Consider the following 26,307-nt stretch of genomic DNA (forward strand, 5'->3'; position numbering starts at 1 on the left):
CGAGCCCAGGGACTGTATCTCTCCAGCCCTGTAATCTCTCCACTGGCTCCCATTGGCTTCAGGCATCACGTTCAAGACCCTATGCATCGTCCACAAGGCCTTCTAGGGCCAGGGCCCGCACTCATCCAACTCTCTCTTCCAAAACACCTCCCTTCCCAAGCCCTTCGCTCAGCCACCTCCAACCCTGAGGGTCAGGTGCTTCTCCAGGCAGAGAGTGGGGGGTGGGGGGTAGATATCTCTCCTCTGCAGGTGCCTCCTTCTGGAATGGCCTCCCTGCCCCTCTCAATCTTGAGCCGGACCACTTGAAATTCCGGCAGCTGCTCAAGACCTTGCTTTCTCTTTCTCTCCGCTGCTGACCCTCCTGTCCACTGCACTGACCAGTTGCCTGACTACCCCCAGAGTCTCACTGGGTACCAGGCTCCTCCATAACCTGTCTCCCCTGCATTGCCTCCGGGTCTACCGCGCACTTAGGGATTGTAACTGTATCCCTACCAGTCCCCTGCCGTCTTGCACTTACCCAGAGCTGCGCTTCCTAGCTTCTCGTCCGCTGAGCAATGCTGACCTGATGGCACTTCCCCTTCCCTCTCCCTAGCACTGTCCCATTCTCCCTTCCCCCACACATTGCATTGTCTGCACTTGCACGATCCGAATGACACAAGGCCTAGTAAGATAGTTTGTTTTGTCCTCGCTCTGACTCTTACCCCCCCCACCCTGTTCTTGTCACGCCTAGAAACACTTTTGTGTACAGGCGCGTTATAAATGTCTTATATCAATAAGAACTGTGGTGACACCTGTGGGTCTTTATTTCAAAGGTGATGTATCCATTGGCTTGCAAGTCATGGATCACAGCATCCTGCTCATAACAAAACCGTTCTAAACTGACCCGCCTTCCAGACCTTTGACTATATAGACCTTTGGTCACTAACCCAAAAAGGTCAGAAAAAACTTTCAACTAGGCCTTCCGGCATGTTTATCCCTCCCGCCACCAAACTATAGCCTCATTCACCAGTACATCTTCAGTGTTCATGAACAGACATGAAGTGTACTGACGTATTTCTGTTCGAGCATGACCTGACGGAGGGCAGGTATCCCATTTTAGTTTGGGCTATTAGGTGGTGGTTTAGTGTCGGCTATAAGCTGAAACTATTGTATTAGAGTGCAGATAGGGAGAAATGGCATATGAGTAGGGACATAAAGCCTTTAGGTGTTGTTTGGTGGTTTACCCAACCATTGACTGCCCATGGCCATGATAATCCCTATGACATTTCCCACCCAGCTCCTGCCCCTCCCTACACAAAGCACCTCCTCGTGGGAACTCTGAGCTCACTTTAGTCAAGCCTTACCATCAAACCTTGAACTAAAAGTTCCTTTCATTGGTTTTTCAAAGCAGTCTCTTCTGTGAGGTAATGACTTAATTGGAGTTGTAAATGTGCTACTGGTGTAATAACAATGTCTTAACCAGATCTGGCTTCAGCCAATCTCTTTATAAGCAACTATGTTCGTCCTTCACTAAAGTCCTGTTAAAAACTAGCATTGGCGAAGTCAACAGTTTTGGCTTGTGCTATTAGACGCACCATTTTCCATCTGCTGCCATCAACAGCCGGTTAATACCAATTTGGCAGTACCTGGCAAGTGTTTTTCCCATGCCTACACAGAAACTCAAACTGTTGGCGTTTCCAATGCTTGTTCAGGAGTTCTTCTGGTCCTGTCTCGTCGCCCGAGGGGCATAGGCCCGTCACTACATGACGATATCCGCGTTATCACAACTCTCCATTGTACATTACAGTTCTGCAGGACTCGGGCCAGCAGCCTTGCTTCAGTAACCCTGCGGTGGTGAAGCCCTTAGGCCTCAAGTCTCTGTGCATGCATCTGTTCGTATGCAGCAAAAACAAGTATTGGCTTTAGCCAATAGGGAAAGGGGAAGCCCTACAAAAGTCTGCTAAAAGGAGAGAAACTGGAGATGTGAAGGGGCATGATGTCATAGGGCTGAGGCATTTTATTGGTGCAGCTCACATGGTATGGTCCAAATTCCCTCCTGCTACTGCTCCCCACGGCTCTCATCATTACCACATGTGTTATATTTATTGAAAGGACACACATTTCAACAAGGTCACTGCCATAACATGTGCAGGTGCTAACACCATTTGACAGCTGTTACAATCTCATGGCAGTACCATTATGGCAGCGCCTGGAAAAGTCCGCCCCCATGCGTATCGAAAAGTCAGAACTGTTGGCTTTGGCAGTGCTCTTCTGCTGTACTGTTTAGACGCCAACATACTCGACTTATCGCGGATACCCTGTTGGCAAGTCTTGAGCTTCAAGCAAGCAGTTTGTTGGCACCTTTTGAAAGCAGCAGTCAACAGTTTTGTATCCATTTCATGAAAGAGACCATTTCCAGATGTGCCTGCTGGCTCGCACGCACCTACTCCAGCATGGGAGCACATGCATGCAGCGGAAGAAAATGCACCTTGTAATTCCTACCAGGGTTTGTGTCTCGGGCAGAGCTTTACAGCGCTCAGATGGCGACTTTTGCTAGACTTTGCTTGTGCTTTTCCGGTTGATAATGCACACAATTGCTTCCTGTGCCCATGGCAAGGGACCAGATTCCTAATATAGATTTAAAATTACAGAGATTAGGAAACTTTTTTGCATAGGCGGAGGCTTTGGTTTATATGCGGTTTGAAAGGCTTTCATGATTTTAAATTACAAACGAGCTTTCTGTAAACAGCCGCTAAAAGGGTGTGCTGGTGCTCAAAAGTGTAGTTCTGTTCTGTGGTGATTGAAGTTCTGTGAATATCCTGGTATTTCAATGATCTGAGAATAAACCCTCCTGCTGGTGGCATTTCAGCAATACTTGTCCGCTTCTATCATAGTCTAATAATTCAGAGCATGACGATTTACTATATGAAATATTTTGGTATGTAGCGCTGCTGTGCTGTTTAGTGACACACATGGGGCCACAGAACAGACAGCAACACACATCAAATGTTATCAAAGGCGAACAGCAGGAACGATTGCTCCTGAAAGTTATTCGGGTAGAGGAATGCTAAATGCAAATCTTTGCCCTGGTTCTGGAGAACCAGGGCTCGTCCTGTCCTATTGTCCTTTGAGTGGCGCAGCCTTGTTCAGCTTTGGTCTTTCTACACTTTCCATGCTGCCCAGCACCCAGAGATGTGTGTATAATGCTCTCTTTGAGATTCATGCTGCTAAATGCTACTCTGCATGGGCGTGATCCCCAAGCGCTTAGTGGATGTTATATTGGTTGCCCTCCTATTCGATCTAGGTTAGACATTCGAAGGCTCCAAAACCACCACTGCACTGCCCTGCCCCAGCAAAAGCCTCCCTTTTCCCTGGGAAAGGTGTCACCTTCCAGGGAGAAATGAGAGGTCCAGACTGGACCTCTCATTTCTCCCTGGAAGGTGACAAACTTTTTCCAGGGAAAAGGAGAGTGGTTCAAAGGACAGGCTCTGCTAGGCCAAAAGAACTCACACCAGGGTGGTAATTAAGACACTTTGATGTAGGCAACCATGAAATGAGGCGTGGCTAAGAGTAGCCACAACCATCTCAGTCTCCCATGGATCCCTGTACCCCCTTCCTGCAGATAAAGCACTCTGGGTATTACATCACAATGCAGATGATTCTGAAACAGCAGCCAGGATTTGGAGCCTTTACAGAAGACTAGAGGAGGACCAATCTGCTTTAGAACATTTAGCTCAGCGGCAACGTGCTCGCCTTAGAAGCAAGATGACACAGAGCAACACAGGTTCGAACCCCGAGTCCGTGCTTAGAAACCTCTGGGTACTAATCGCGTTATAAATAACCTATCATATCATGTCATATACTTATTTAAGGGGATGAGATCACCCCAGGTGCATCATTTAGACATCGGTAGGATTACAAATGTAACTCTTTTGGGGTGTATAATCTGCTACACAGCCCTCTGCCATAGAGGCGAGGACAGAGACGTCCAAGTAAAGGCCAAGTCTTTTCCCTCAACCCTTCCAGAGGAACATATGGGCTGGATAAGGCCTAGTGCAGCTGAGACCACTGGTACCCAGGAACCTGCTCACTTGGGGCGACAGAACCCTCAAGTGCTCTCGACAGTCTTCCTGGCTGGGAAGTGCAGAATACATGACTGGCCTCACCCCTGAAGACCCTTGCAAGTGTCTTCCAGCAACCAGAAGTTAAGAAACCGCTTTGGACCCTGCTTCGATCCATTTTTGAACTGACCGGACTGCTTTGGGATGCTCTTCAAGCCTACACAAGCACCTGAAGCTGCCTTTTCAAATCACTGCTTTTGATCTGCTGTTGAGCCATCGAGCTGCTGGCTCAACCATTCAACTGCCTACACGCCAACCATTTTCGAGATGATCACCACTGAAGAACTGCACTCATCGTCGGACCTCTTGGAGTGGACTTTGATAATCCAACACACCCACTTGAACCATTGCATGCCTGATTTCTTCACCTGAATCAACCCGTTCACCCCTACAGAACCGCACCATGTCCCTGGAACATCTCAAGCTGCCTCAGCTACCTAAGAGCATGTGATTCATTGAAAACCACTGACTAGAACATCCCAACACCCATTGCCATTGAAAGCACCTAGAAGCCTGGCTAGACGCTGGCGACTCCCTAAATAAGTATTTCAAGATATGTTAGTGGTTCTGTGCTCCGGCCATCCTAAAGGCCCTAGTGACTAGTAAGACTGCTACCTTTTGATAAGGACTTCTTCTGTGAACTGATTTAACTGCTGAAATTATTGCTTGTGCACCCTTGTGTTCAGACCCAGCGTGCCTGCTTTTTAAAAGTGTTTCTATATTCTGTATGTGTTTTTGATTAGTGTGTTCGTATTCGTTTAATTAAACTTTCCTATTTTTAGAAAACGTTGGTTGCACATTGTGTCATCTTGGTAGCAACAGTAGTTTTGATTGCTCTGTGCCAGCTCGCATCCTTCCTGGAGAGTATAGCCTGCACAATGGGAATACACTGGAATGTGTCCGTTTCACTTGTTTGAATGGTATCAATGATGGTTTATTGGTAGTGTCGTGCTGAATAGGAGTTGTATTCACTGTACACCTGCAGATCAGTAGTCATTTCGTCAGCACCATGCTTCAACACAACCAATCATTTAACATTGCTATAATTCTCATCACCAATCACTCTATATAGAATCTAGGAGCGGTCGGGGCAAATGCACCAATCGAAGGCAGTTTAAACCTCAGAGTTTCCGATCACTCATGACAGTATAATAGCCGCAAATAACTTTGCTAAAACAAGTTTAGGAAATTAGCCAAAGGGCAGAGCAGGGCACGGCTCAGCTTTCTTTGCTGCAAGCAAAAACAAGTATCTAATGATGTAGAACAGGTGGTTTAGTGTTGGAAGGACAAGGGTGGGGGCTTGGAATGCTATTTTTTTCTTTCTTTTTTTGTATTGCCACCTACACTTTTGCTCAGGAGTAAAGGCCATTCCACTGTGACTGTTTTACGGTAACGTGCCGATTCCATTCTCTCATCACTGGCCTTCCCGTTAGGTCCATCTTTTTATTGGTAATAAATCAAATTAGATCTTAACAAAATTTTTTTAAAAAGCCCGCTTTGCAGCTGGTATGATGCTTTCTCTTGAGTTTTAATTTTCATCCAGCTACATTGCTAGTTCACGCCAGCACACAAAATAGGTGAGGCACGAGTGTATACAAAACAAGGTACTAAATAACCTTGCACTCAAGTGAAAAACCAACAAATCTAGGTGTTGAATAACCATTCTGATTTGTAATAAGCCACCCTGCATGCTTAGCAAAGTCTTTATTTTGTTGGAAGCTGAGATGGGGGGTTGGGGTGGGAGGGGGGAGTACAAATATTCACAAACAAGTTTTCATAGCCTTTGATTACATTTTTAGAAGTGCGGAGTAGCTCCTTGGTGTCGTTTTCCGGTCACGCCATCCCTGTAGCATCACACATATAATGTGTTCGTCTACTCTAAGGGGATGCAAGAGCCAGCGTCCTTCAACAACACTGCCTCCTGTTTTAAAACATTTTAAGCCACCTATCAATGTGACTAACCAGAATCAAAGAAACACGACTTGGGGTCCAGTTTTGCTTGCAATGTTTGTGGCAAAACAGTGGTTACTCGTAGAAATATTGAAGAGTGCACCAAAAAATGTCATTATTTAAGGATCATTGGGGACTGATAGTTCATACTTAGTTGGTGCTCCACATTTTTGGCTTTCGTGTGGTCTTTTCCTTTTTGCGCAAGTTAAAGGATTTCTGCTATTTAATTTAATATAAATGTGATTGGAGTATGAATTACTTTTGTTCCATAGACGGATGCGGAGAAGCACTTGCAGGGGGATCGCAACTCAATCTGGTCTGGTGATGAAGTGAAGAAATCCGACGGCGGCTCGGACAGTGGCGTGAAGATGGAGTCCGGATCCAAGTGGAGGCGGAATCCTTCGGATATGTCGGATGAGTCGGATAAGAGCGTCTCGGGCAGAAAAAACACAGTCATTGCACAGACTGGCTCGTGGCGGCGTGGCATGACGGCTCAGGTTGGAATCACTTCACCCAGGACCAAATCAACCTGTGCCAGCCCCAGCGCACTCAAGGCTGCGGGAACAGGTGAGACGTAATGAGAAAAACTATAATTCGGCAGAAGGGTAAGGTCCTCTGAAAGAATTCAAAACTATGGGGACGCCCATTTCATTTAGTTTTGTTAATGAGTCTGGTGTCTTTGACCAATTATCCACTGCCAACAGTGATACTTAATGTGTTTTGGAAGTTATATGAAATTCCTGAACCCACAGGTTTGTGTGTAGAGACTTGCCAACTACAGAAGCACTGGCATATTTGAAGAGCAGGTTGGTAAGGAGTGTATCGATGTGATTGTAGCGCATAGAAAAGTATGTTTGACTGTGTAGGCCTGGTGAACGGAGCATTATGGAAGTCTGTAGGGGTTGTGCTGGAATGCATGCAGCATCCACGTAGTGAGGGACCTATATAGCACAACAACCCAAAGAACATCTTAGTTTTTTTTTTTTTTTAAACTGAAGACGAAGTTGTAAGGTTGGCACATCTGCGTTTTTACTTTCCTTCTGAAGGAGAGGTGATTAACCGTGGAGAGGAGTGTGCACCAAACTCTGTGTCCCTGAATTGCAGCATGGTGGCTGCCTTTGCAGTTTTCGTGTGTTCTGAGGGTGTGGAGTAGGTTTTGGTTCACACAGTGTCCTTTAGCACTGCAGTGTATTTTTGGTTGGCTGACTGGAGGAAGTATCCTGGGAGGCAGCGGCCTTACTTCACTGTTGAGACATTGGTGGGCGTTTCATTGGTGCTTTTATGATTGAAGCAGATGGGCATCCTTGGGCATTCATAAGGAATGCCACCGGCAAGGGACCCACAGATGACGGAAACCTAATTTCCTGTTTAGTTTGTCTCCTTAGTTTTGTTTCAGTGGAAATGGCAAAGGAGCAATGCCTATGCACTATCCCTACAGGAAGTAAACAAAAAGGGCAATTGCGTAACACACGGTGGTAGGGGTCTTGGAGCTCCCTCTTCCCCACCTCCCTTCCTGCCTCCTCTCTCTTTGCCTCTTTATCTCTCTCTCTCCTCTCACCTTCCTTTCTCTGTCTCCTTCTCTCTCCTCTCATCCTTTCTCTGCCTCTGTCTGCTCTTCTCAATTTCCTCTACTATTTTCTAACTACCGCATCCTCTCCTTTCCTTTCACTGCACATTTGCCGGCATGGGCATTGGTGCTCTGGTCTCTTCCTTGTTCTGCCATCCTTACCCGCAGTTTTGCCATGACTCAAGCGGGTAAGCCTCATGGTCTCGTTTACAGTTATCTGCCATCAGTAATGCTGAGTATGCCTTTCACGTGACTATCTACATTTGCAGTGTGCTTCGTGAACCCCAATGTTATTACTTTACTCGCATAACAATGAGTTTGCTGTGCCTGCGCAGTTTCCCAGAACTCTGGGGGAGATGGTGTCCCAGTTTGAGGTGGCTCTGGAGCTTAAGCTCTGTTGTCGGGTGCGCGCATGAGTCTTGGGTAGGGATCTAGGCCACTGGCGGATCCCCCGGAGTCAGCATCATAGAACAGGCTGTTGTCCCCTCACTCCAGCCCACAAGTTTGTACGAGTACTTGACCTCTAAAGATCTGCTTGCTGAATGTCATGGAAGCAGTGACGCGAGCTGTGTTTGTTTGGCTTTGAGGATTGGTGTGATGTCTTCACCTCGGTGCTGAGGTCTCCTAAAGGTGTGCGAGGGGCTGTACTTCATAATTTGAGAGCTGACTGTGTTCAGTGCTTTCAACAAAGACATTGTCCAGCTTGCAGTGACAGAACCCTGCAAGTCTTTTCTACTGCAAGTCTTGCTGCCCCGTTGGCCACTCAGCGAGGCCAGCTCGCCATGGGGAGGTTTGCCATCTGAGACTACCTTTAATGCACAAACTCTATTAATTTACGATTTGTTCATTCTGTCGTCTCCAACACACATAACGAAATGATGCATTGAGTAGGACATATATGTATAATTCCTTGGTACTTTTCAAGTTTATTTTTAATTGGTCTATTGTAGCAACCAGTGTTTTAAAATGCTAGAATCCTGTACTTTCCAACTGGCATGCCTGTATGTGTTAACCCTTACATTAGTTCATCTTACACATACATGCACACACCTTTGGCTACACAATCACTTGTGGATCTTCCTTTGAATGCACTTTTTCTCTCTTATCTAGGAAAAACCGATGATGCCAAGGTATCCGAAAAGGGAAGACTCTCCCCGAAATCTATGCATGTGAAACGGTCTCCCTCCGATGCAGGGCGCAGCAGCGGCGATGAAACCAAAAAGCTTTCTTCAAGCACATCAAGAACAATACCCACAAATGGCAACACGTTTGGATTCAAGAAGCAGGGCGGGTCTGCTGGGGGCCTGAGCATTGTAACGGCCAGTGGTGCCATTATCACCAGCGGATCCGCCACCTTGGGCAAGATGCCAAAGTCAACGGGACTTATTGGTCGGTCTACAAGTCGGAAGGCTAGCGTGGATGGCTCACAGAATCAGGATGACGCCTACATACCACTTACTGCCAGGACTAATCTCCAGTACCGCAGTTTGCCCAGACCAAGTAAATCTAGAAGCGGGGCTGGAAATCGGTCTAGCACCAGTAGCATAGACTCGAACATAAGCAGCAAGTCAGTCGGGCTGCCTGTCCCTAAACTCAGAGACCCTCCCAAAGTAGCACTTGGCAGCCCTCTCCCAGGATTTATGAACCAGACCGATCGGGAGAAAGGGATATCGTCCGATAATGAGAGTGTGGCATCCTGTAATTCAGTTAAAGTCAATCCTGCATCGCAGTCCTCCTCCAGTGGTGCTCCGTGCGCTCGCCAGCAAGGGAACAAGTACCCCGATGTGTCATCCCCCACCCTACGCAGGTACGTTGAATTTATTCCTCTTTGTTGCATTTGAGAGTTTGTATTAATCATCAACACATCCCATGCACAGTGCACCAATGTCTTTCCCATGTGATCATTCGGCTGGGGACCAGCTGAGGTACAAACTAATGTGTACATGAGCAAAGGAAATGATCTACCTAGACATGTGGAGAGAAATCTTTAAAACCACTGGCCCCATTGAAATCCACCTTGAGAAAATTATACTTTTGTGTTCGGTCAGCAAACAGACACGGGCATGATCCAAATGGATGACTCCAAAAGACAAGAGTTTAACAATTCGAAAATGATGGGCGGGTTCCACCTTGCATTGACTCAAAGTGGTCCAGTTTAATGCACTCTTGCTAGGTCTGGAAAAGATCAGGGGCTAAGCGAATGTCGGGACTGGTGGGATTCGGGGCTAGCTATAGCCTTTTGGTTGTAACCCCTGAGCTTCTATCCTGGACTACAACCAAAAGACCTGGGGCTATAGCCCCATTAGCCCTCCTCACCTCCTCCAGCAATGCCTCTGCTCTTCCTTATTCTGGGTAATGGTTGTAACAGATTACACAAGATTCCATTTTTGCTAACAATAGGTTCCTGATGGAGCGGCATCAGCATGAACACCATGGTACCTTCAAAATGTCGTCGCTCCAGGAGACCAGTTTGCCATCCGTGAGCATAGAGTTTTGCATCACTCCCAAGCTTTTACTTACAGATATGCATTCATGGGTTAAGTTGACGAGTGGCGCGTTTGCATTGTGTCGGGTGTATGACGAGTGCTCACCTGTGTGTGTTTTTTTAGGCACTGGGAGAGTTGTACTCTTGACTATAATGACAACAGTAACACTACAAGTCCCTGAATACAAAGAACCTAATGGCGCTCAACTTGTGAACGCTGCACGTAGTCTCGCTTACAAAGAACCGGCATGGGATGAAGCAATGAGAACCTTTGATCTGCGCATGATTTAGCCCATGGCAGTGCGCAACTCTGGCCCTCGGTCCTGCAAACCGAAGTGGGTGTTAGGATGGCCACTGACCATGTCCATTATTTCCGATTTGCACTCATTGGATGCACATTTTTTATGTTAGTGGGATTTATGCGGCAAGTTGCTGCCATTTTGCTTTTTATTTATTGGGTATTTATAATGTGCCTATATAGCAAAATGGTATTTCAAAGCGCAGTGTGCCTGATGTCCAGGTGCTCTGAGAGAGGGAAGTGGGTGATAAATAGTTGTGTTAGAAATCCTGAAAGCTTGCACTGTTTGTGGCCCTGGAGCACCAGAATTGTGCACTCCCTACCTTGTGCAACATATGATTCGCAGAAGATCTTGGTGTTGTCACACACAGGTTTTCCAGGTAAAGGTAATGTACTGCCCATTCAAATAAAAAAGGAAGTTGCTCTTCAATAGGTTTTCTACAATGTTACGTTTTCCCCATCTTCCTGGCTTCAGTGATAAAAACAAAATAAATTAGCCCCTTTATCAAAAACAGCTGCACTTTCTAGAGACCACTTCCCTTTTCCAAAGCATACTACGGTGTGTAGAGCTGTGGCTAAACCTTCTGAAATCTGCTATTGGCTGCTTGTGACTTAGGTCAGCCTTAGTCGAGGGTGGCAGTGAGACCTTTTAGTGAAGGGTTCCTGCTTAACCCAATGGCATTTTACGCCACTGCCTTGTTTTTACACCGTATCATCATGTATGTAATGTTACAGCTCCAGACGTCCTATTAAGCCCTCTGTTTCACTTGGAAATGCAGCCACGCCCATTCAAAACATCTCTTATAGCAGTGTTATTTATGTATGCTTACATTTGTATAGCACACTAAGCCCTCGGCCATCATGGCGCTTTTCATGACCAGTTACTTGTAAGGAGAAAAACTCAGTACTGAGTCTGTTTGGAGTAAGAAACGCATTACACATCACAAACCACATTATAGAAGCAAAAAGTGGATGCGGGGTTCAGAGGTTAAGTAAACACTAAACACTAAACAGTAGTGCTTTTAGCGATTTTCGGAAGGTCCAATAAGAGAGAGAATGATGACACTGTACCAGAACTGCGTGGCATACCCTAAAAGGCCCTGTGAAAAAATGTCGTCCCATTAGTGATGTTTTGTTGCCAACCAAAGAACAAATGTTGGCCACAGGTTAAACTAACACAAGGGTAGAATTTGGGGTCCTACATTGTTCCAAAACCCTTAAACTATGTGTGTGTGAAAATCTATATTGTCTTGTTGGTTGCTGTATCTATCGAGAATAATTTTCCATAACTAACGGGAAATAAATGAACAGTATGTCCTGTTTGTGAATTATTTCATGAAATTGCTGAAATGATTGCTCCTCGTGACGCAATGGAAGAGGGGATTCTGAAAGTAGCCGTTTCTGAAGCCGTGTTTTTAAGGCGAGCGTCCAGCCAGGCTGCTTTGCTTCCATTCCACGGAATTACCTGGAAACGTGTTTCTGGTGACGAGGGGGCACCCTGGTGCTCGAGTGTGCTTCCTGAACATTTGGCGTGTTGGCGTCAGCTGCACCCGAGCACGCTTCCGTTCCCAATGCCTGCGGCCACATTACAGCCGCGCACACAAAACTACTTCCAGGTTGTGATGGTGGAAATCCACTTGTGCTGCTTCCCAAACTGTCTAGCAGAATTCTCAGGGTCTCGCGACAGCTTCCAGATGCGTAATTGGAGCCCGGAAGCAGGATAACTTCAGTGCTGCTATTTGAGTCTGGATGATTTCCAGCGTGAGAAGAAGCGGTGAAGCAGCGTCTCGTGGAATTGCGGGAGTTTCCTAGCGGGTAGATCTGGGGGACAGATTGTCATATTAGACACACGGTTTCCCCTCAAGCTTCCTGTTCAGTGATATTTTTTCTGAAGCACACATCTTCTACTACACAACTCACAGTTAATGCACTCCACTGTCATTGCCTCTGAATCAGTTAACTAGACCTCCTTTTCGTGTGTATACCAATTTGCCATATGTTTTAAAATAATTTGATTTTTGCTCATTTTTTGACACTTTGCCTTTCAAGTGCAAATTAAATGTGCACATAGCTGGTGTGCGTAATGGGAACACCGCAATTATAAACTCTTTCAAACCAAAGCACTTGAAAGAAACATATTCTGTCTTGTTAGCTTTGCCAGCACCTACGCTCACGCTTCCACACAGACACCCTGGGTCAAATAATTTATCATTGATTGCACTTCAAGAGTCTATATTGATAATTCAGCTGCTGACCCGACCCGACTACCCCTAGGTGCTGCCCAAGGCTCCTGTCTGTCACCCACCCTTCATAAGACCTACATTAAACCCCTAATCGACATCCTGGACTCCCTCGGTATCATCTACACCAACTTTGCCAATGGCATGTACATTCCCATGCCTATCCCTGGCAACCATACAGATGACATTGCTACCATTAACAATGTGTACAGCACTATTCAAACCTGGATGGCCACTCGCCAGAGGCGTTGCCGGGGGCAGGGAGGAGGGCGCTGAGGGGGCTTTAGCCCTGGGTCTTTTGGTTGTCGCCTTGGATAGAAGCTCAGGGGTTACAACCAAAAAGGCTAGCTAGCCCTGGGCACTCACAAACCTCTGCTTCAATGATGACCAAACAGAACTACTCATTCATGGTTAACCCCACAGCCTCAAAAACCTTGACGCAGCCTATTAATTTCCTATTGATGGCACTACTATTCTGGTCCTCCACATGTCAAAACCTTTGGGGAATACCTGTTTGCAGAGCTATCCATGACTAAGCACTTTAATGCCCTTGCATCATCCACAGCTCTTACTACCAGACTCCTTTCCTTGAGTAGACAATTTCTTTCTTCAAGCAACTGTCTCACGCTCGCCAGAGCCTATTATAGTTAGTAAATTGGACTACTGTAATTCTCTCCTTATGGGCATGTCGGTCACCAACCTGGCTAAGCTCCAACTCTGCCAAAATAAAGTCCTTCGTGCAGAACCGGGGCTTCGTCGATCTGACCACAACACGGCATAAGGCTCACTGTCAACACTGCAATTACTTTAAAACTTTGTCCATGGCTCACCGGTGCATCAACAATGAAACCCCCCTCTACCTGAACAATAGCATTGCCAACAGACGGCAGGTGCGTCCACTCCGATCATCTAGCAACCTCTCTTGTCACTCCTAGATTTAAACACGCCAAATCAGGAGGCGTCAGATTCTGTGTCACAGCCCCCAACCTTTGGAACTCGCTACCTCCCAACATCAGAAATGAACGATCCCACTCTGTCTACAAGAGACTTGTGGAAATCTGGCTTTTTGACAAATATGACTAACCCTGTAAACCATGGGTGCACAACATACGGCCCGCGGGCCAGTTGCGGCCCGCCATGCCCTTTTGACCGGCCGGCGAGGCACAAAGACTTTCCTAATGGAGGGTGGCCCGCGGCCGCCCTCCATTAGGAAAGTCTTTGTTGTCTTCCGGGCCGGTGAAAACACTGGCCCTCATTGGCTCAGCACACACACTCATCACGTCCCCCTACGAGCCACGTAATGCGTGTGTGCTGCACCAATGGAGGGCCAGCACTACGGCTGGTGTGGCCCATAAGGCTTGATGCCGGAAGGCATTTCAGCCTTGGACCATGCCAGCCGTAGTGCGATTCCAGCGACTTCCAGCTTACCTGCCTGCCTGCCTTCCAGCACGTCTCCGGTAAGTGGTCTGTTTGTGTGTGTCGGGTTTGTTTTGCTTTATGTTTGTGTGTATGCATGTTTGTGTTTGAATGTATTTTGTGTATATGTTGAGATGCGGGGGTGAGGGGGTGTGTCGGATGTGTATGAATGTTTGTGTTTGAATGTATTTGAGTGTATGTTGAGATGCGGGGGTGAGGGGGTGTGTCGGATGTGTATGAATGTTTGTGTTTGAATGTATTTGAGTGTATGTTGAGATGCGGGGGTGAGGGGGTGTGTCGGATGTGTATGAATGTTTGTGTTTGAATGTATTTTGAGTGTATGTTGAGATGCGGGGGTGGGGGGGTGTGTCGGATGTGTATGAATGTTTGTGTTTGAATGTATTTGAGTGTATGTTGAGATGTGGGGGTGAGGGGGTGTGTCGGATGTGTATGAATGTTTGTGTTTGAATGTATTTTGAGTGTATGTTGAGATGCGGGGGTGGGGGGGTGTGTCGGATGTGTATGAATGTTTGTGTTTGAATGTATTTTGAGTGTATGTTGAGATGCGGGGGTGGGGGGGTGTGTCGGATGTGTATGAATGTTTGCGTTTGAATGTATTTTGTGTATATGTTGATGTGAGAGGGTGTGTCGGATGTGTATGAATGTTTGTGTTTGAATGTATTTTGAGTGTATGTTGAGATGCGGGGGTGGGGGGGGGTGTCGGATGTGTATGAATGTTTGAATGTATTTTGTGTATATGTTGGGGGGGTGGGGGGTTCGGGTCTGTATGGGTGCATGCTTGTGTGTGCTGAGTTGGGGGTGGGGGTTTGGAGTTGGGGGGGTGGTGGGGGGTTCGGGTCTGTATGGGTGCATGTTTGTGTGTGTGCTGAGTTGGGGGTGGGGGTCGGGTCTGTATGGGTGCATGCTTGTGTGTGTGCTGAGTTGGGGGTGGGGGGGTTCGGGTCTGTATGGGTGCATGTTTGTGTGTGTGTTGATTTGGGAGGTGGGGGTTCGGGTCTGTATGGATGCATGTTTGTGTGTGCTGATTTGGGGGGTGGGGGTTTCAGGTCTGTATGGGTGCATGCTTGAGTGTGTTTGGGGCATAGTGTTTGGTTGGGGGTGAGGGGACCATGGGGCATAGTGTTTGGTTGGGGGTTAAGGGGGTGAGGGGGCCATGGGGCATAGTGTTTGGTTGGGGGTGAGGGGGCCACGGGGCATAGTGTTTGTTTGGGGTTGGGAGCCATGGGGCATAGTGTTTGGGGGTGAGGGGGCCATGGGGCATAGTGTTTGGTTGGCGGTGAGGGACAGGGGGCATAGTGTTTGTTTGGGGTTGGGAGCCATCGGGCATATTGTTTGGGTGGGGTTGGAGCCATGGGGCATAGTGTTTGGTTGGGGGTGAGGGGGCCATGGGGCATAGTGTTTGTTTGGGGTTGGGAGCCATGGGGCATAGTGCTTGGTTGGCGGTGAGAGACAGGGGGCATAGTGTTTGCTTGGGGGGTAAGGGACAGGGGGCATAGTGTTTGGTTGGAGGTGGGAGCCATGGGGCATAGTGTTTGGGGGTGAGGGGGCCATGGGGCATAGTGTTTGGTTGAGGGTGAGGGGGCCACGGGGCATAGTGTTTGTTTGCGGTTGGGAGCCATGGGGCATAGTGTTTGGGTGGGGTGGGAGCCATGGGGCATAGTGTTTGGTTGGGGGTGAGGGGGCCATGGGGCATAGTGTTTGTTTGGGGTTGGGAGCCATGGGGCATAGTGTTTGGTTGGCGGTGAGAGACAGGGGGCATAGTGTTTGCTTGGGGGGTGAGGGACAGGGGGCATAGTGTTTGGTTGGAGGTGGGAGCCATGGGGCATAGTGTTTGGTTGGAGGTTAGGGGGGTGAGGGGGCCATGGGGCATAGTGTTTGGTTGGGGGTGAGGAGGCCATGGGGTATAGTGTTTGGTTGGCGGTGAGGGACAGGGGGCATAGTGTTTGGTTGGAGGTGAGGGGGCCATGGGGCATAGTGTTTGGTTGGGGGTGAGGGGCCATGGGGCATAGTGTTTGGTTGGGGGTGAGGGGGCCATGGGGCATAGTGTTTGGTTGGGGGTGAGGGACAGGGGGCATAGTGTTTGCTTGGGGGGTGAGGGACAGGGGGCATAGTGTTTGGTTGGGGGTGGGGGCCATGGGGCATAGTGTTTGGTTGGGGTGGGAGCCATGGGGCATAGTGTTTGGTTGGGGGTGAGGGGCCCATGGGGCATAGTGTTTGGTTGGGGGTGAGGGGGCCATGGGGCATAGTGTTTGGTTGGGGATGGGAGCCATGGGGCATAGTGTTTGGTTGGGGGTGAGGGGACCATGGGGCATAGTGTTTGGTTGGGGATGGGAGCCATGGGGCATAGTGTTGCACTCCAAGAGTGAACTCAATAATAAAGCTAAAACAGGCACAGTTAGGAGATGTACATCCTTTGCTTTTTTGAGGAAACCTGACTCAACGAAGGCCATACTCCTCTTGGGTAACCCAAACAGCAAACTATAGCAGTCCAAAATGTCCAATCTAGGGTCAATAAAATATATATAATTTAATTAAACAAACGATATACAATAACTAAATCGAAATAAATGATAGCAATGGAAAATGTGTAGTACAAAATGTAAGTTTGAAATGCAATAAAAATCATTACCCCTCAAAAACATATTTTTCCATGTGTTTAATACAAATTGGGGGTTGAAAAAGCCTCCTGACATGTCCCTTCTACCGCCCCGCCCACTTTTACTTTACGGCCCACTATAGCCCTCATGTAAGGTACTTTCGGCCCTCTGTCAAAATCAGTTGTGCACCCCTCCTGTAAACTGATGCTGCTCTTAGATGTCCTCCCTTCTCGCATGTGCAAACCCTGTGATACCCCGGGTCTGGGCGTTACGGAAATGCTATTTGCTAGTTCAGCATAAGACCGGTACAATTCGTGAATAGGTGAAATGCATTTGCTATAAATCTCCTATGTATTCTTTTCTCATGGGTTTGCAATATTAGTAAGACTTGGAGGGCATCAAAGTGCAGGTGCCAAAATTAGAATTTGATGAGTAGGAGCTAAAAGCAGCTTCTGGGTATGGGGCCTCGCCCAGTAAGCAGGAGCTATTTTGGGAAACCAGGAGCTAGCACATGGCGAGTCACAATCCAAATTCCACCCTATACCTTTTATATATAACACAATATGATTTCAAGGGTCCTACATGTGTCCTAATGCTCCTTTAACTATGTGTGTCTGGGAATCTTCAGAATGTTAGGCATGTATTGGCATGGGGAGTCCAAAGTACCACCTCGTAGCTGTTGGTGCCAAGCTAGCCAGGCCCTCCTAAGCTACAAGCAGGAGCTGCATAGCTCCCAGCTCCTGTCAATTTGGAAACCCCTAGTAGGTGTATGGATCAGCCAGACTCCTGCAAACAGTGAGATGCTTTCATCAAGGGGCTGCAACTGCCTCAGAGAAAATGTCCTAGAGGGCTTTTATGGGCCAGTGTCATGCTGAGCGTTTGAGGTTACGTTTTGGATGTGTGTTTTTGTTCTACTTTGCCAAGTGCTTACGTCATTGTGTGAAAGTCAAACCAATTACTATTGGCTCATGGAAATATTTCACTATTGTATTTATGTAATCCCAAATTATGGAGTAGCTATTGAGTCATTTGAAGCCACATTCGGATATGTTGTACTAGCTTAAACCATAGGGGTACATTGTACAGTGAAGTTCTCCATTGAATAGTGATTGTTGGCGGAACGCCTTAGAGCCTGCATGCTTGCCAAGTCCCTCTTTCCACAGATCAGCAGGGAGTCGGGTAGCTCACTCGTCACATATCTCAGTGTAATGAGCACCTGCTGCAGAGAGCTGTGCATAACCTGCAGCTTTGAATCCCACCAGGGCTGACATCAACTTTTCTCATTCTGAGCTTCCTTAAATGAGTACCAATGAGTTCAAATAATAATAAAACCTAATGTTCAGACTCCACGAGACAATTCAATTTGTGGTGTGTGCCACATAAATAAACGGTTGATATTGGTCATGTACACCATCCTTTCCATTGTCAATTGTCCTGATGAGTCACGCCATTGTGTTTGTTTCAAGATCACAATTACTTGTTTTGTTAAAAAATGAATCTCGTAGAGTAATCTGAGGTGGGACTTTATTTCCAAAATAACATTAGTTGTGCAGCGGCAAAACAACACAACACAGCAATCAATCCTTGCTGGTGCACATCACTTAAGAGTGTCTCTCCTGCAGTAAGCAGTGCTCTCCAGTCGTCATCAGTTTAAATTAACTGTACTACAGGAAATCTGTGTCAACTCCTATTTGCTGTCCTGCAGCAAGCAGTCCACTCCGGTGCACGTCAGTTCAGAGGTACTGTTCTGCAGCAAGCAGTCCGCTCTGGTGCACGTCAGTTCAGAGGTACTGTGCTGCATCAAGCAGTCCACTCACCGTGGTGCACGTCAGTTCAGAGTTACTGTGCTGCAGCAAGCATTGCTCTCTTCATATAACTTTTATTCAGGAATCAATGGTTTTCATTCTGCATCAATTCAGACAAACTCTCATCTAGCGTGTCTGTGTCCCTTGAGAGGTACGGTCCTGATGGAAGCAATCTCTCCTCCAGTCCACAGCACTTCAAATCACCTGTCCTGCAGAAAGCCGGCCCCTCTAGCCTGTTTTAATTCAGATTGACTGCTATCTTTTAGGGTTGTTGGCAACTCAGATGATGACTTTGCTTATTGATTCAGATTTGCAATCCTGTACAGTGCGAACCAATTCAAATTGACTGTGCTGCATTAAATTGCCATCTTGTGGAAAGTAACTCTCTCCAGTGCATGGCAATTCAGATTTGCTATCCTGCTGCAAGCAATCCTGTACAGTGAGGGCCAATGCAGATGTACTGTGCTGCATTAATTCGCCATCCTGCTGCAAGCAATCCTCTCCAGTGCACACTAATTCAAATTTGATGTGCAGCAACAAGCAATCCTCTAGTCTGTCAATTCATGTTTATTGTCCAACAGCAAGCAGTGCTCTCCAGTCTGCATCAATAAATCTGTTCTGCCCTGCAGCCAGCAATGCTCTTGTTTTGTCTAAGCCTTATACCTATCTCTCTGAGAATGCAAAGGTGGAATATTGGCGCAAAGCTATCCTCTGTTATACAAATGAATTTGCACATTGGTAGCGACTACGAGACGCAGGCTTGTAGTAGATCTTCCAATAAAGCAGGCCACAGTGCAATGCTGTTGTTACTTTTCATGTCTCTAGAAAAGCAGATATGTCCTTGCATTTAGTGCAAAGGGGATTGCTCTAAAACAGTAGCCTTTACCAGCCCACTGCGACTGTTGGGTGGCTGCCCATACTTGTTACAACGTTTGAAAGTATGTGTCTTCAAATCACATTAAATTGTACTTCTCTTGTGACAACGAAATTCTAAATCTCAAAACTTTATCCATGTAAACTAAGTAAAGAGTGGCGTAAAGTGGCACCAAGAATAACAATGGGATTTCTACGCCTCCAACCTTAACAATGTTTGCAGTGTCTCAAAGTCAATTATTCATTCTGGAACAATAAAGAAAAAAGTGCAGGTTTTGTCAACTTCATTCAAGCCTCTGTTGACCAGATTTGTCTTTCTTCTTTAAACACTATCATAGCAATCATGAAGCCCGGCAAGGCATGATCTAAGGATGTGAATCAATGTCTACAGTTTGGCTGTACCATTCATCCCTCTCAACATGCCTTGGAGGATGTGGATTTAAAGCCGGAAGGAAGGTCTAAATTATGTGACATCATTCTCTGCCTTAGATACGGACTATAGAACACAACGAGTTTACTAAACATTCTAGCTAGAGCAGTTTCCAGAGAAGGTAGTGTGGATGAAGTGGGGCAACACAGCTGGTTATCCTAAAAATAAGGGTGGCCATCTTATTGCATGGAAATACTGGTGTTTACTGGACTACTTTATATGCACTTTTTTCGGTTGTGAAGTATACGCCGCAGAGAATGGAATTCCTGCTATCCAAATGTGGCAGATTCAAAACTGTGTGTATAATTGAGAAGCTTGTATTTTTAGGAACCCTGGGGGTCAGTGGGAATTTTTAAATGGGAATAACCTGGCCTGGATGTTTTCTTAAATCGGGACATTAAACATGCCAAGGGAAACCCAAGAAGAATTGACATGTCAACGGGAGAATGGATTATTTTAAGCACAAACTGCACTGTGCGCTGTTGGATATGCACGGCTTGGACCCGGCTTTAATTGCATGGTCCTGTATTATTCCGGGCACCTACCAATGTACAGAGGTGTTTGTTAAAATATCGACTGCAAGCCTACAAAAAGGCCTTATTTAAGAAGTCTGTGTGGATTAGAGTCCTGCCTCTGATTTGCCATCTCGGGTTTTTACCGGAGCCCCTGAATTTCAAATTCCTGGCATACATACTTGCTCCAGTCCAATTATTTATCTTGGCCTGCGCTCACTGATTGCATCTGTGGATGGCCTAGGATCGGTAAAAGGCACATTTCTACCATGTGTTTCAACTGGTCACACTTTAGTCTGGAAAACAGAACAGCGCATCCATCTTTGATTGACAATGGAAAGGTGCCTAATATGGTCTTTTGATTCAAGATGGTGTTTCTAAATTCTTGGCAGACAGTCGCGCGACGCTGAATGTTTTGCCCAGGGAGACATTTTCCCTAAGATCTGTCCTTAATAAATCAAATAACACTTGATGCATCAATTTTGTATCTACTCTTCAGCTGAACAACACAGTTGACGTGTCTCCTGGAATCATCATTGTGCTAATGCTGGTAGATGGCTCTTTAGCAGTAGATTGTTTTATAACCTTCATAGTTTCTTCTTTGTTATATTTTCATGCAGACTTTTTGGTGGAAAGCAAACCAAACAAGTTCCCATCACAACAACTGAAAATATGAAAAATGCAATGGTCATCTCCAATCCTCATGCCACCATGAACCAGCAAAGTAACCTCGACTCCCCGTCCGGCAGTGGGGGCAGTAGCCCTCTGTACAGTAAGAACCCTGACATGAACCAGTCCCCGTTAGCCAGCAGCCCCAGTTCAGCTCATTCGGCCCCCTCCAATAGCCTCACATGGGGGACCAGCCCCAGCAGCTCCTCTGCTCTCAGCAAAGATGGCCACGGGTACCAGTCCATCAGCAGCCTTCACACCAGCTGCGAGTCCATTGACATCTCTCTCGGCAGTGGAGGGGGGATGAGCCAAAACTCTCCCAGTGCCTTGACCTCTACGTATAAGGACGATTCTCTGGCTTCCTTTATCAGAACCAACAGTGTTAAGACTGCGATGTCAGAAAGGTTAGTAATTTCTGCTCAATACAGTAGATGGATCTAGTCTACATTCAGCTCTTGTTCAAATCTGATGATGTGACGGATCTCATTTTTAAAATTTAATGAGTAGCTTATAATGTTTTCTACAAGATTGCGTCATAAAAAAGAACATTGCTGTTCCGTAAAGTTACGTTGTTAAGCAATTGAGTTTCCTATTATTGAATGATCAGCCTTGGCTTAAATGACATCCGTTATTATAGAAATATTAGCAATTTCATACCTGTAAATTCTAACCTGTCAATGTCTTATTTGTGTCTACATGTTTCACTGTTGTATGCCTTAATCATATATTTATGTAACTGCCTTAATTATATATTTATGTAACTAACAATATGTTCTTTTGTAGCGACTGTCTTTTCTTGGTGCTCTTGTCTATAACCACAATTGTTGTCATTGGCCATGTGTGCGAGGTTCTGTGTTGCAGCACTATACTAGACAGTCCTCTGTTTTGCAGAGCTAGAAGAAATTGACACACACGCTGGAGCATTTTTTTTTTTTCACCCAGATCCAGGGATGGGTGAATTACTGGACCCACCATAGACACCACCTCTTTTTTAAAGCAAATATTTGCTTCAACTACCAAGAGTTAGAACACATCCCTAGCTTTACCAATGAGTTTCTAGTGATTCCATTGACAGGCAAAACATCGACAACCAGACCATTGACAAAAAAGCATCTAAAATAAAGCATCAAATGCATTTAAAAAAAATAATTAAATGAGGGGGTTCCCACCCAAACCCCCTTTTTTTAAAAAAAACATTAAAACAAATTTTTACTAAACCCTTTACCATTTAAAAAAAATGCATTCGATGGGTTTTTTTCGATGCATTTTTTTTTTCAATGGTATGGTCTGTTGATGCTTTGGATTCGACGCAATGACCGGATACCTTGTCAGTGCCTTACTTTGTGCTTGTGGGCGAGAAGTTGCCTTGATATAAAGTCGTTTGAATAAATGGGAATACAAAATAAAGGATTTCCAAAAACATTTGACAAGTGAGACCATCGGAATCTTGCCTTCCTTCTTTTTACCTGCGCACACTGGCCCTGATTCACAGATGCTTTTTATAATGGCCCAATCATGTAGGAAAACGTTCTGTGGATTAGGCCCTCTGTGTTTGGTGCACATAACCTATAACTGCTGACACTGGCTGGACCAGTTTTGGCCCAATTACCCTCACACTTTGTGCAGAATTGTGAAGTATGAAAACAGCACTGCCAACTAGAGAAGGGCAGTGGATGACGTTGGTTTGAAATACATGGGAGAATGTCCACCATGAGTCTTTTGTTTAAGACAATACACAAAAAGGTCTGGGAGCCCCTCTACCAAGAACAAACGCAGCCAAATAACCTCCTCTATGGGAAGGTCTACAGCCACGTTTAGTTAATTGGAACGTTCACAGCGAATACCCATCTGCATATCCCTCTGGTCCCATCCATTTGGCAGTCCAGTACCAAAATGCTAGGCAGTTTTCCTCTGTAAACTCTCCCGAGTGGCACCATACCCATAGAGCATGTCATTTGGTTGTGTTCGTTCTTGGTAGATGGACCCCCAGACCTTTCCGAAGCAGCAAAAGGCCCAAAAATCCTATTTTTCTGATCACTGACTCCGTTCCATTTCATCCACTCATCGCAACTCATGAGGATGATGTGACTGTGTGGCCTGATGGGAACTTTTGTTCAAACAACCTAGAGAGGTAGTCCCCATCTCTAAAGATGGTGGAACCCAGGGGCAGATGGAGAACATTTCCAAATGGTGCCAATCACTTAGGAACTCTGGCATTCTCTACACATGCTCTCTTGCTCAAGCAACCAACATCTTGAAAATGTGGTCCTCATTAGAACAAGCTATCAAGAACGTGGTTGTGTATGCCCTGAACATTTCCTCTGAACTATACCTTGCATTTGAAATCCCTGGTCCAAATTAAGATATGTGGGTCTCTGTAAATGGGTATCTAGTCTTCGGCAGAAGGTCAGGTCTTAGCAGGACATCTAGTCCTTCACACACTTTATTGTAGAAACTACAGTGTCTTGAGCTTGCAGTAGTTTGAACAACATGATTGAAGTTCTATATAAAAAATTTGAATTGTAATCCAGAAACTAGTGTGGTTGAAATACTATATTACATGGCCATTTGTAGATTTATTGCACCGGTAATGCATATTCTCTCGTTACTGTGCCTGTTCACCTGTTAACTGAAACATATGGAAAATTAACATTTACCTTATGTTTGTATGTGATATGACAACTATGTCCACCCTTTACCCTCCTATGCTAATGTTTTATCTCTTCTTAACTTGACTTGTCTCTTTAGCCCTCTCTTCTCCCCTGGTGCTAGCCCAAAATTCTGCCGAAATACATTGCCCAGGAAGCAGGACAGGTAATTCTGCCTGTCGCAGTGGGTGCACATACTGCTTTACTGTCCATCGCCGCTGGCGCGCGAGACATGATGATCTATGGTGGTGTTTGTCGTTGAGTACTGTGCTGCATTGTCAAGGTTTGCCAGTGAGAGTCCATATTGCTGCCGCAAGATAAGTGGTCCATGCCAAATTGGTGCAATGAGCAAAGAAAACCTTTTGCTATACCCCAAGGCAGTCGCACATTCCTTACATTCAAAGAAAGAAATGTGAACTCTCACTTGCATTCCCAGCATCCTTCTGGCATGCTGCTTTTCAAAGGTTTTCATAGTTGTTCCCTTTTGTTGTCTGGGTGTTTTCTGTTCGATATTTAGCGTCTTGTTACTTTATTCACGTGCGAGTGTCTGGTGTCATTTTAGGCTTTTCTTTGTTGCTGACTGTTTGTTTCTCTTTTTGTCTGGGCAAGGGGAGGTTCATCCGGGTTATAACCATTCCTTTTATCATTGGTTAAGAATGCCCAATGAGAGGAGCCCATTTGGCTTCACAAGGTTCTTTACTCTCTGCCTTTGTCTTCGATGCAGAGTTGCTCTCTGCTACATAAGATAACATCTTGTTAGCCTTGCTTTTCCAAATGGTCAACTTGAAGGGCCACATTATTAGTTTCCAGGTAGAGTTTATTTTCAGATACTCTTAACCCCTTAAGTTGTAGGCAGTTATGCAAGTCTATGCAAAAAGGGCACTTAGTATAGGGTGAGCAGATAAAAATAAATAAACCCAGGACAGGCCATAAACATAAAAGTAGGACTAACGTAAATATAAATAAAACTGTATTTAAGTTAGCCCTACTTCCATTTCGCTGGCCTTTAGCAGGGGGGCGGGGAGGGTATGTGCTCAGAAGCACACTCCTCTCATTGGATGAGAGTAGCCGGGGAGGGGAGGGGGGAGGAAATGGGGGCGTGAAATGCTTGTCACGCCCCCCCATTCACGCAGATAATTGTTGCGCCGGACCCGAATTCGGGATTTCGAAATCGAGTCCCGGCAAAAACTGGGGTCGTAGGCACCCACTGTTTGCAAACCCCAGACGGGGTTTGCGAAATGAAAGAAACCCGGGACCGAGGGTGATTTCCCCGGACTGTCCCGGGAAAACCCAGACGTCTGGTCACCCTAACTTAGTAGGAAAAATGACTAACATTCCCAGCATTGAAAATTCTTTCCGTTTAAGACCAAGAGTGCAGATTCTTAAAGTTTTCTAAAGAGGGCACCTAAAACCTTTAACATAAAGCATTAATACAGACGAATGTGTGCATGTTGCTTGGTGCATGACTTCAATGAGGCAGTGTTCCATTTTAACGGAGGTTTGATTTGGAGTAGAGTTGGACCATTTAACACCTCTTGGTTACACGAGGTCATGAATTTCCTGTTAACATACACCGTCTCAAGGTCCAAAGAAAGATTTTTTTTCCGCTTTATTCGGAATTTGCAGCTGCGTCACTGGAATGCTGATTTAAAAAAAAAAAACATCAGCCTTCTCTCTCGCGGGCATAGCTTATCCTGCACGATGGGATGGTTACTGTCCACCAATGACCAGTTGCCGATGGCCTGCGTTTCCAGCAGAAGTACGCCCTATTTGGGTGATACACGGTAGTTGGGAGACCCGATTTCTTTTGCTGTCATAAAAGTGAAGGCACCCTTCTCCATTCACTTATTACTGGTCATTCAAACAAGACCAATAGCCCTGGTTTGCAAAACATTTCCTCCAGTTAATTTGTGCCAACTAACACGCAATTAGCGAAAATCACTCTAGTTTGAAGGCAGGCTGACTTACAGACAGCAAACTGCATGTGCAAACCTCTTTGCAAACCCAGTTTTGTCCTGAACTCCTTGCAATGGATGGTGGATGGGGAGCATATCCCGGATAGCATTCTTTGTTCTTAAAGGGATGGGCTCTACCCAGTGCTCCACTTAGTGGGAGTATTTTACTCCCTATTTATTAAAGTTGCGAGTAAAAATGTAAATCCAGTTCCCAATGAGAGTATTTTATAAGCGAGTACATAGGATTTAACTGAAAATGTTTTGTACTAATTATTTCTTTGCACCTAGTTATTCATGCAAATAAAAAAAACAGGTTTACTTCTTGCGATCAGGTAGTTATAGCAGCTCTTCCTGTGGTACTACGTGCACCACTGGCCCAAACCTATCCATGGAGCTGTGAGGGTGAAAGCAGGGGCACACAATTCTACATGTCTTATTCCTATTTTTTGTTGGGAGTATTTGTACTCCCTATTTTTATTTTTTGGGAGTATTTGCCCGTTTTTAGGGAGTACAAGTGGCTGATGCACCCCTTATCTGTAGGGCTGACTCTACCACGTTTATGCCTGGCCTGCCCTGCCAAGCCAAGTGCAGGGGTAAGTTTCATACCCTTGTCAGCATTGTCATGTCCAAAATAAGTCTGCTTTTTTGAAAGGTACTTAAAAAAAAAATCTAACAACCATGGTCTAGGGTTGAAAATGACAAAGTTGAACTGCCAGTGATGTGCTCTATATATGGAACATC

At 45.9% G+C, this 26,307-nt stretch overlaps 1 protein-coding gene across 9 annotated transcripts in view; it reads left to right on the top strand.

Moving 5' to 3' along the window:
- Positions 1–26,307, top strand: part of NAV2 (neuron navigator 2) — a 972,027-nt gene that overhangs the window by 777,477 nt on the left and 168,243 nt on the right. For 4 of the 9 annotated variants that reach the window (XM_069623466.1, XM_069623468.1, XM_069623471.1 and 1 more), the window contains 4 exons: positions 6,323–6,617; positions 8,728–9,424; positions 20,915–21,367; positions 23,712–23,777. In XM_069623466.1, the coding sequence (XP_069479567.1) occupies positions 6,323–6,617; positions 8,728–9,424; positions 20,915–21,367; positions 23,712–23,777 (1,511 nt within the window). The remainder of the gene's footprint in view (positions 1–6,322; positions 6,618–8,727; positions 9,425–20,914; positions 21,368–23,711; positions 23,778–26,307) is intronic. The other 5 variants (XM_069623467.1, XM_069623469.1, XM_069623470.1 and 2 more) reach the window with 2 other exon arrangements.

The sequence above is a fragment of the Ambystoma mexicanum genome, chromosome 11 (genome assembly GCF_040938575.1).
Source record: "Ambystoma mexicanum isolate Mex_15411 chromosome 11, UKY_AmexF1_1, whole genome shotgun sequence".
Lineage (NCBI taxonomy): Eukaryota > Metazoa > Chordata > Amphibia > Caudata > Ambystomatidae > Ambystoma > Ambystoma mexicanum.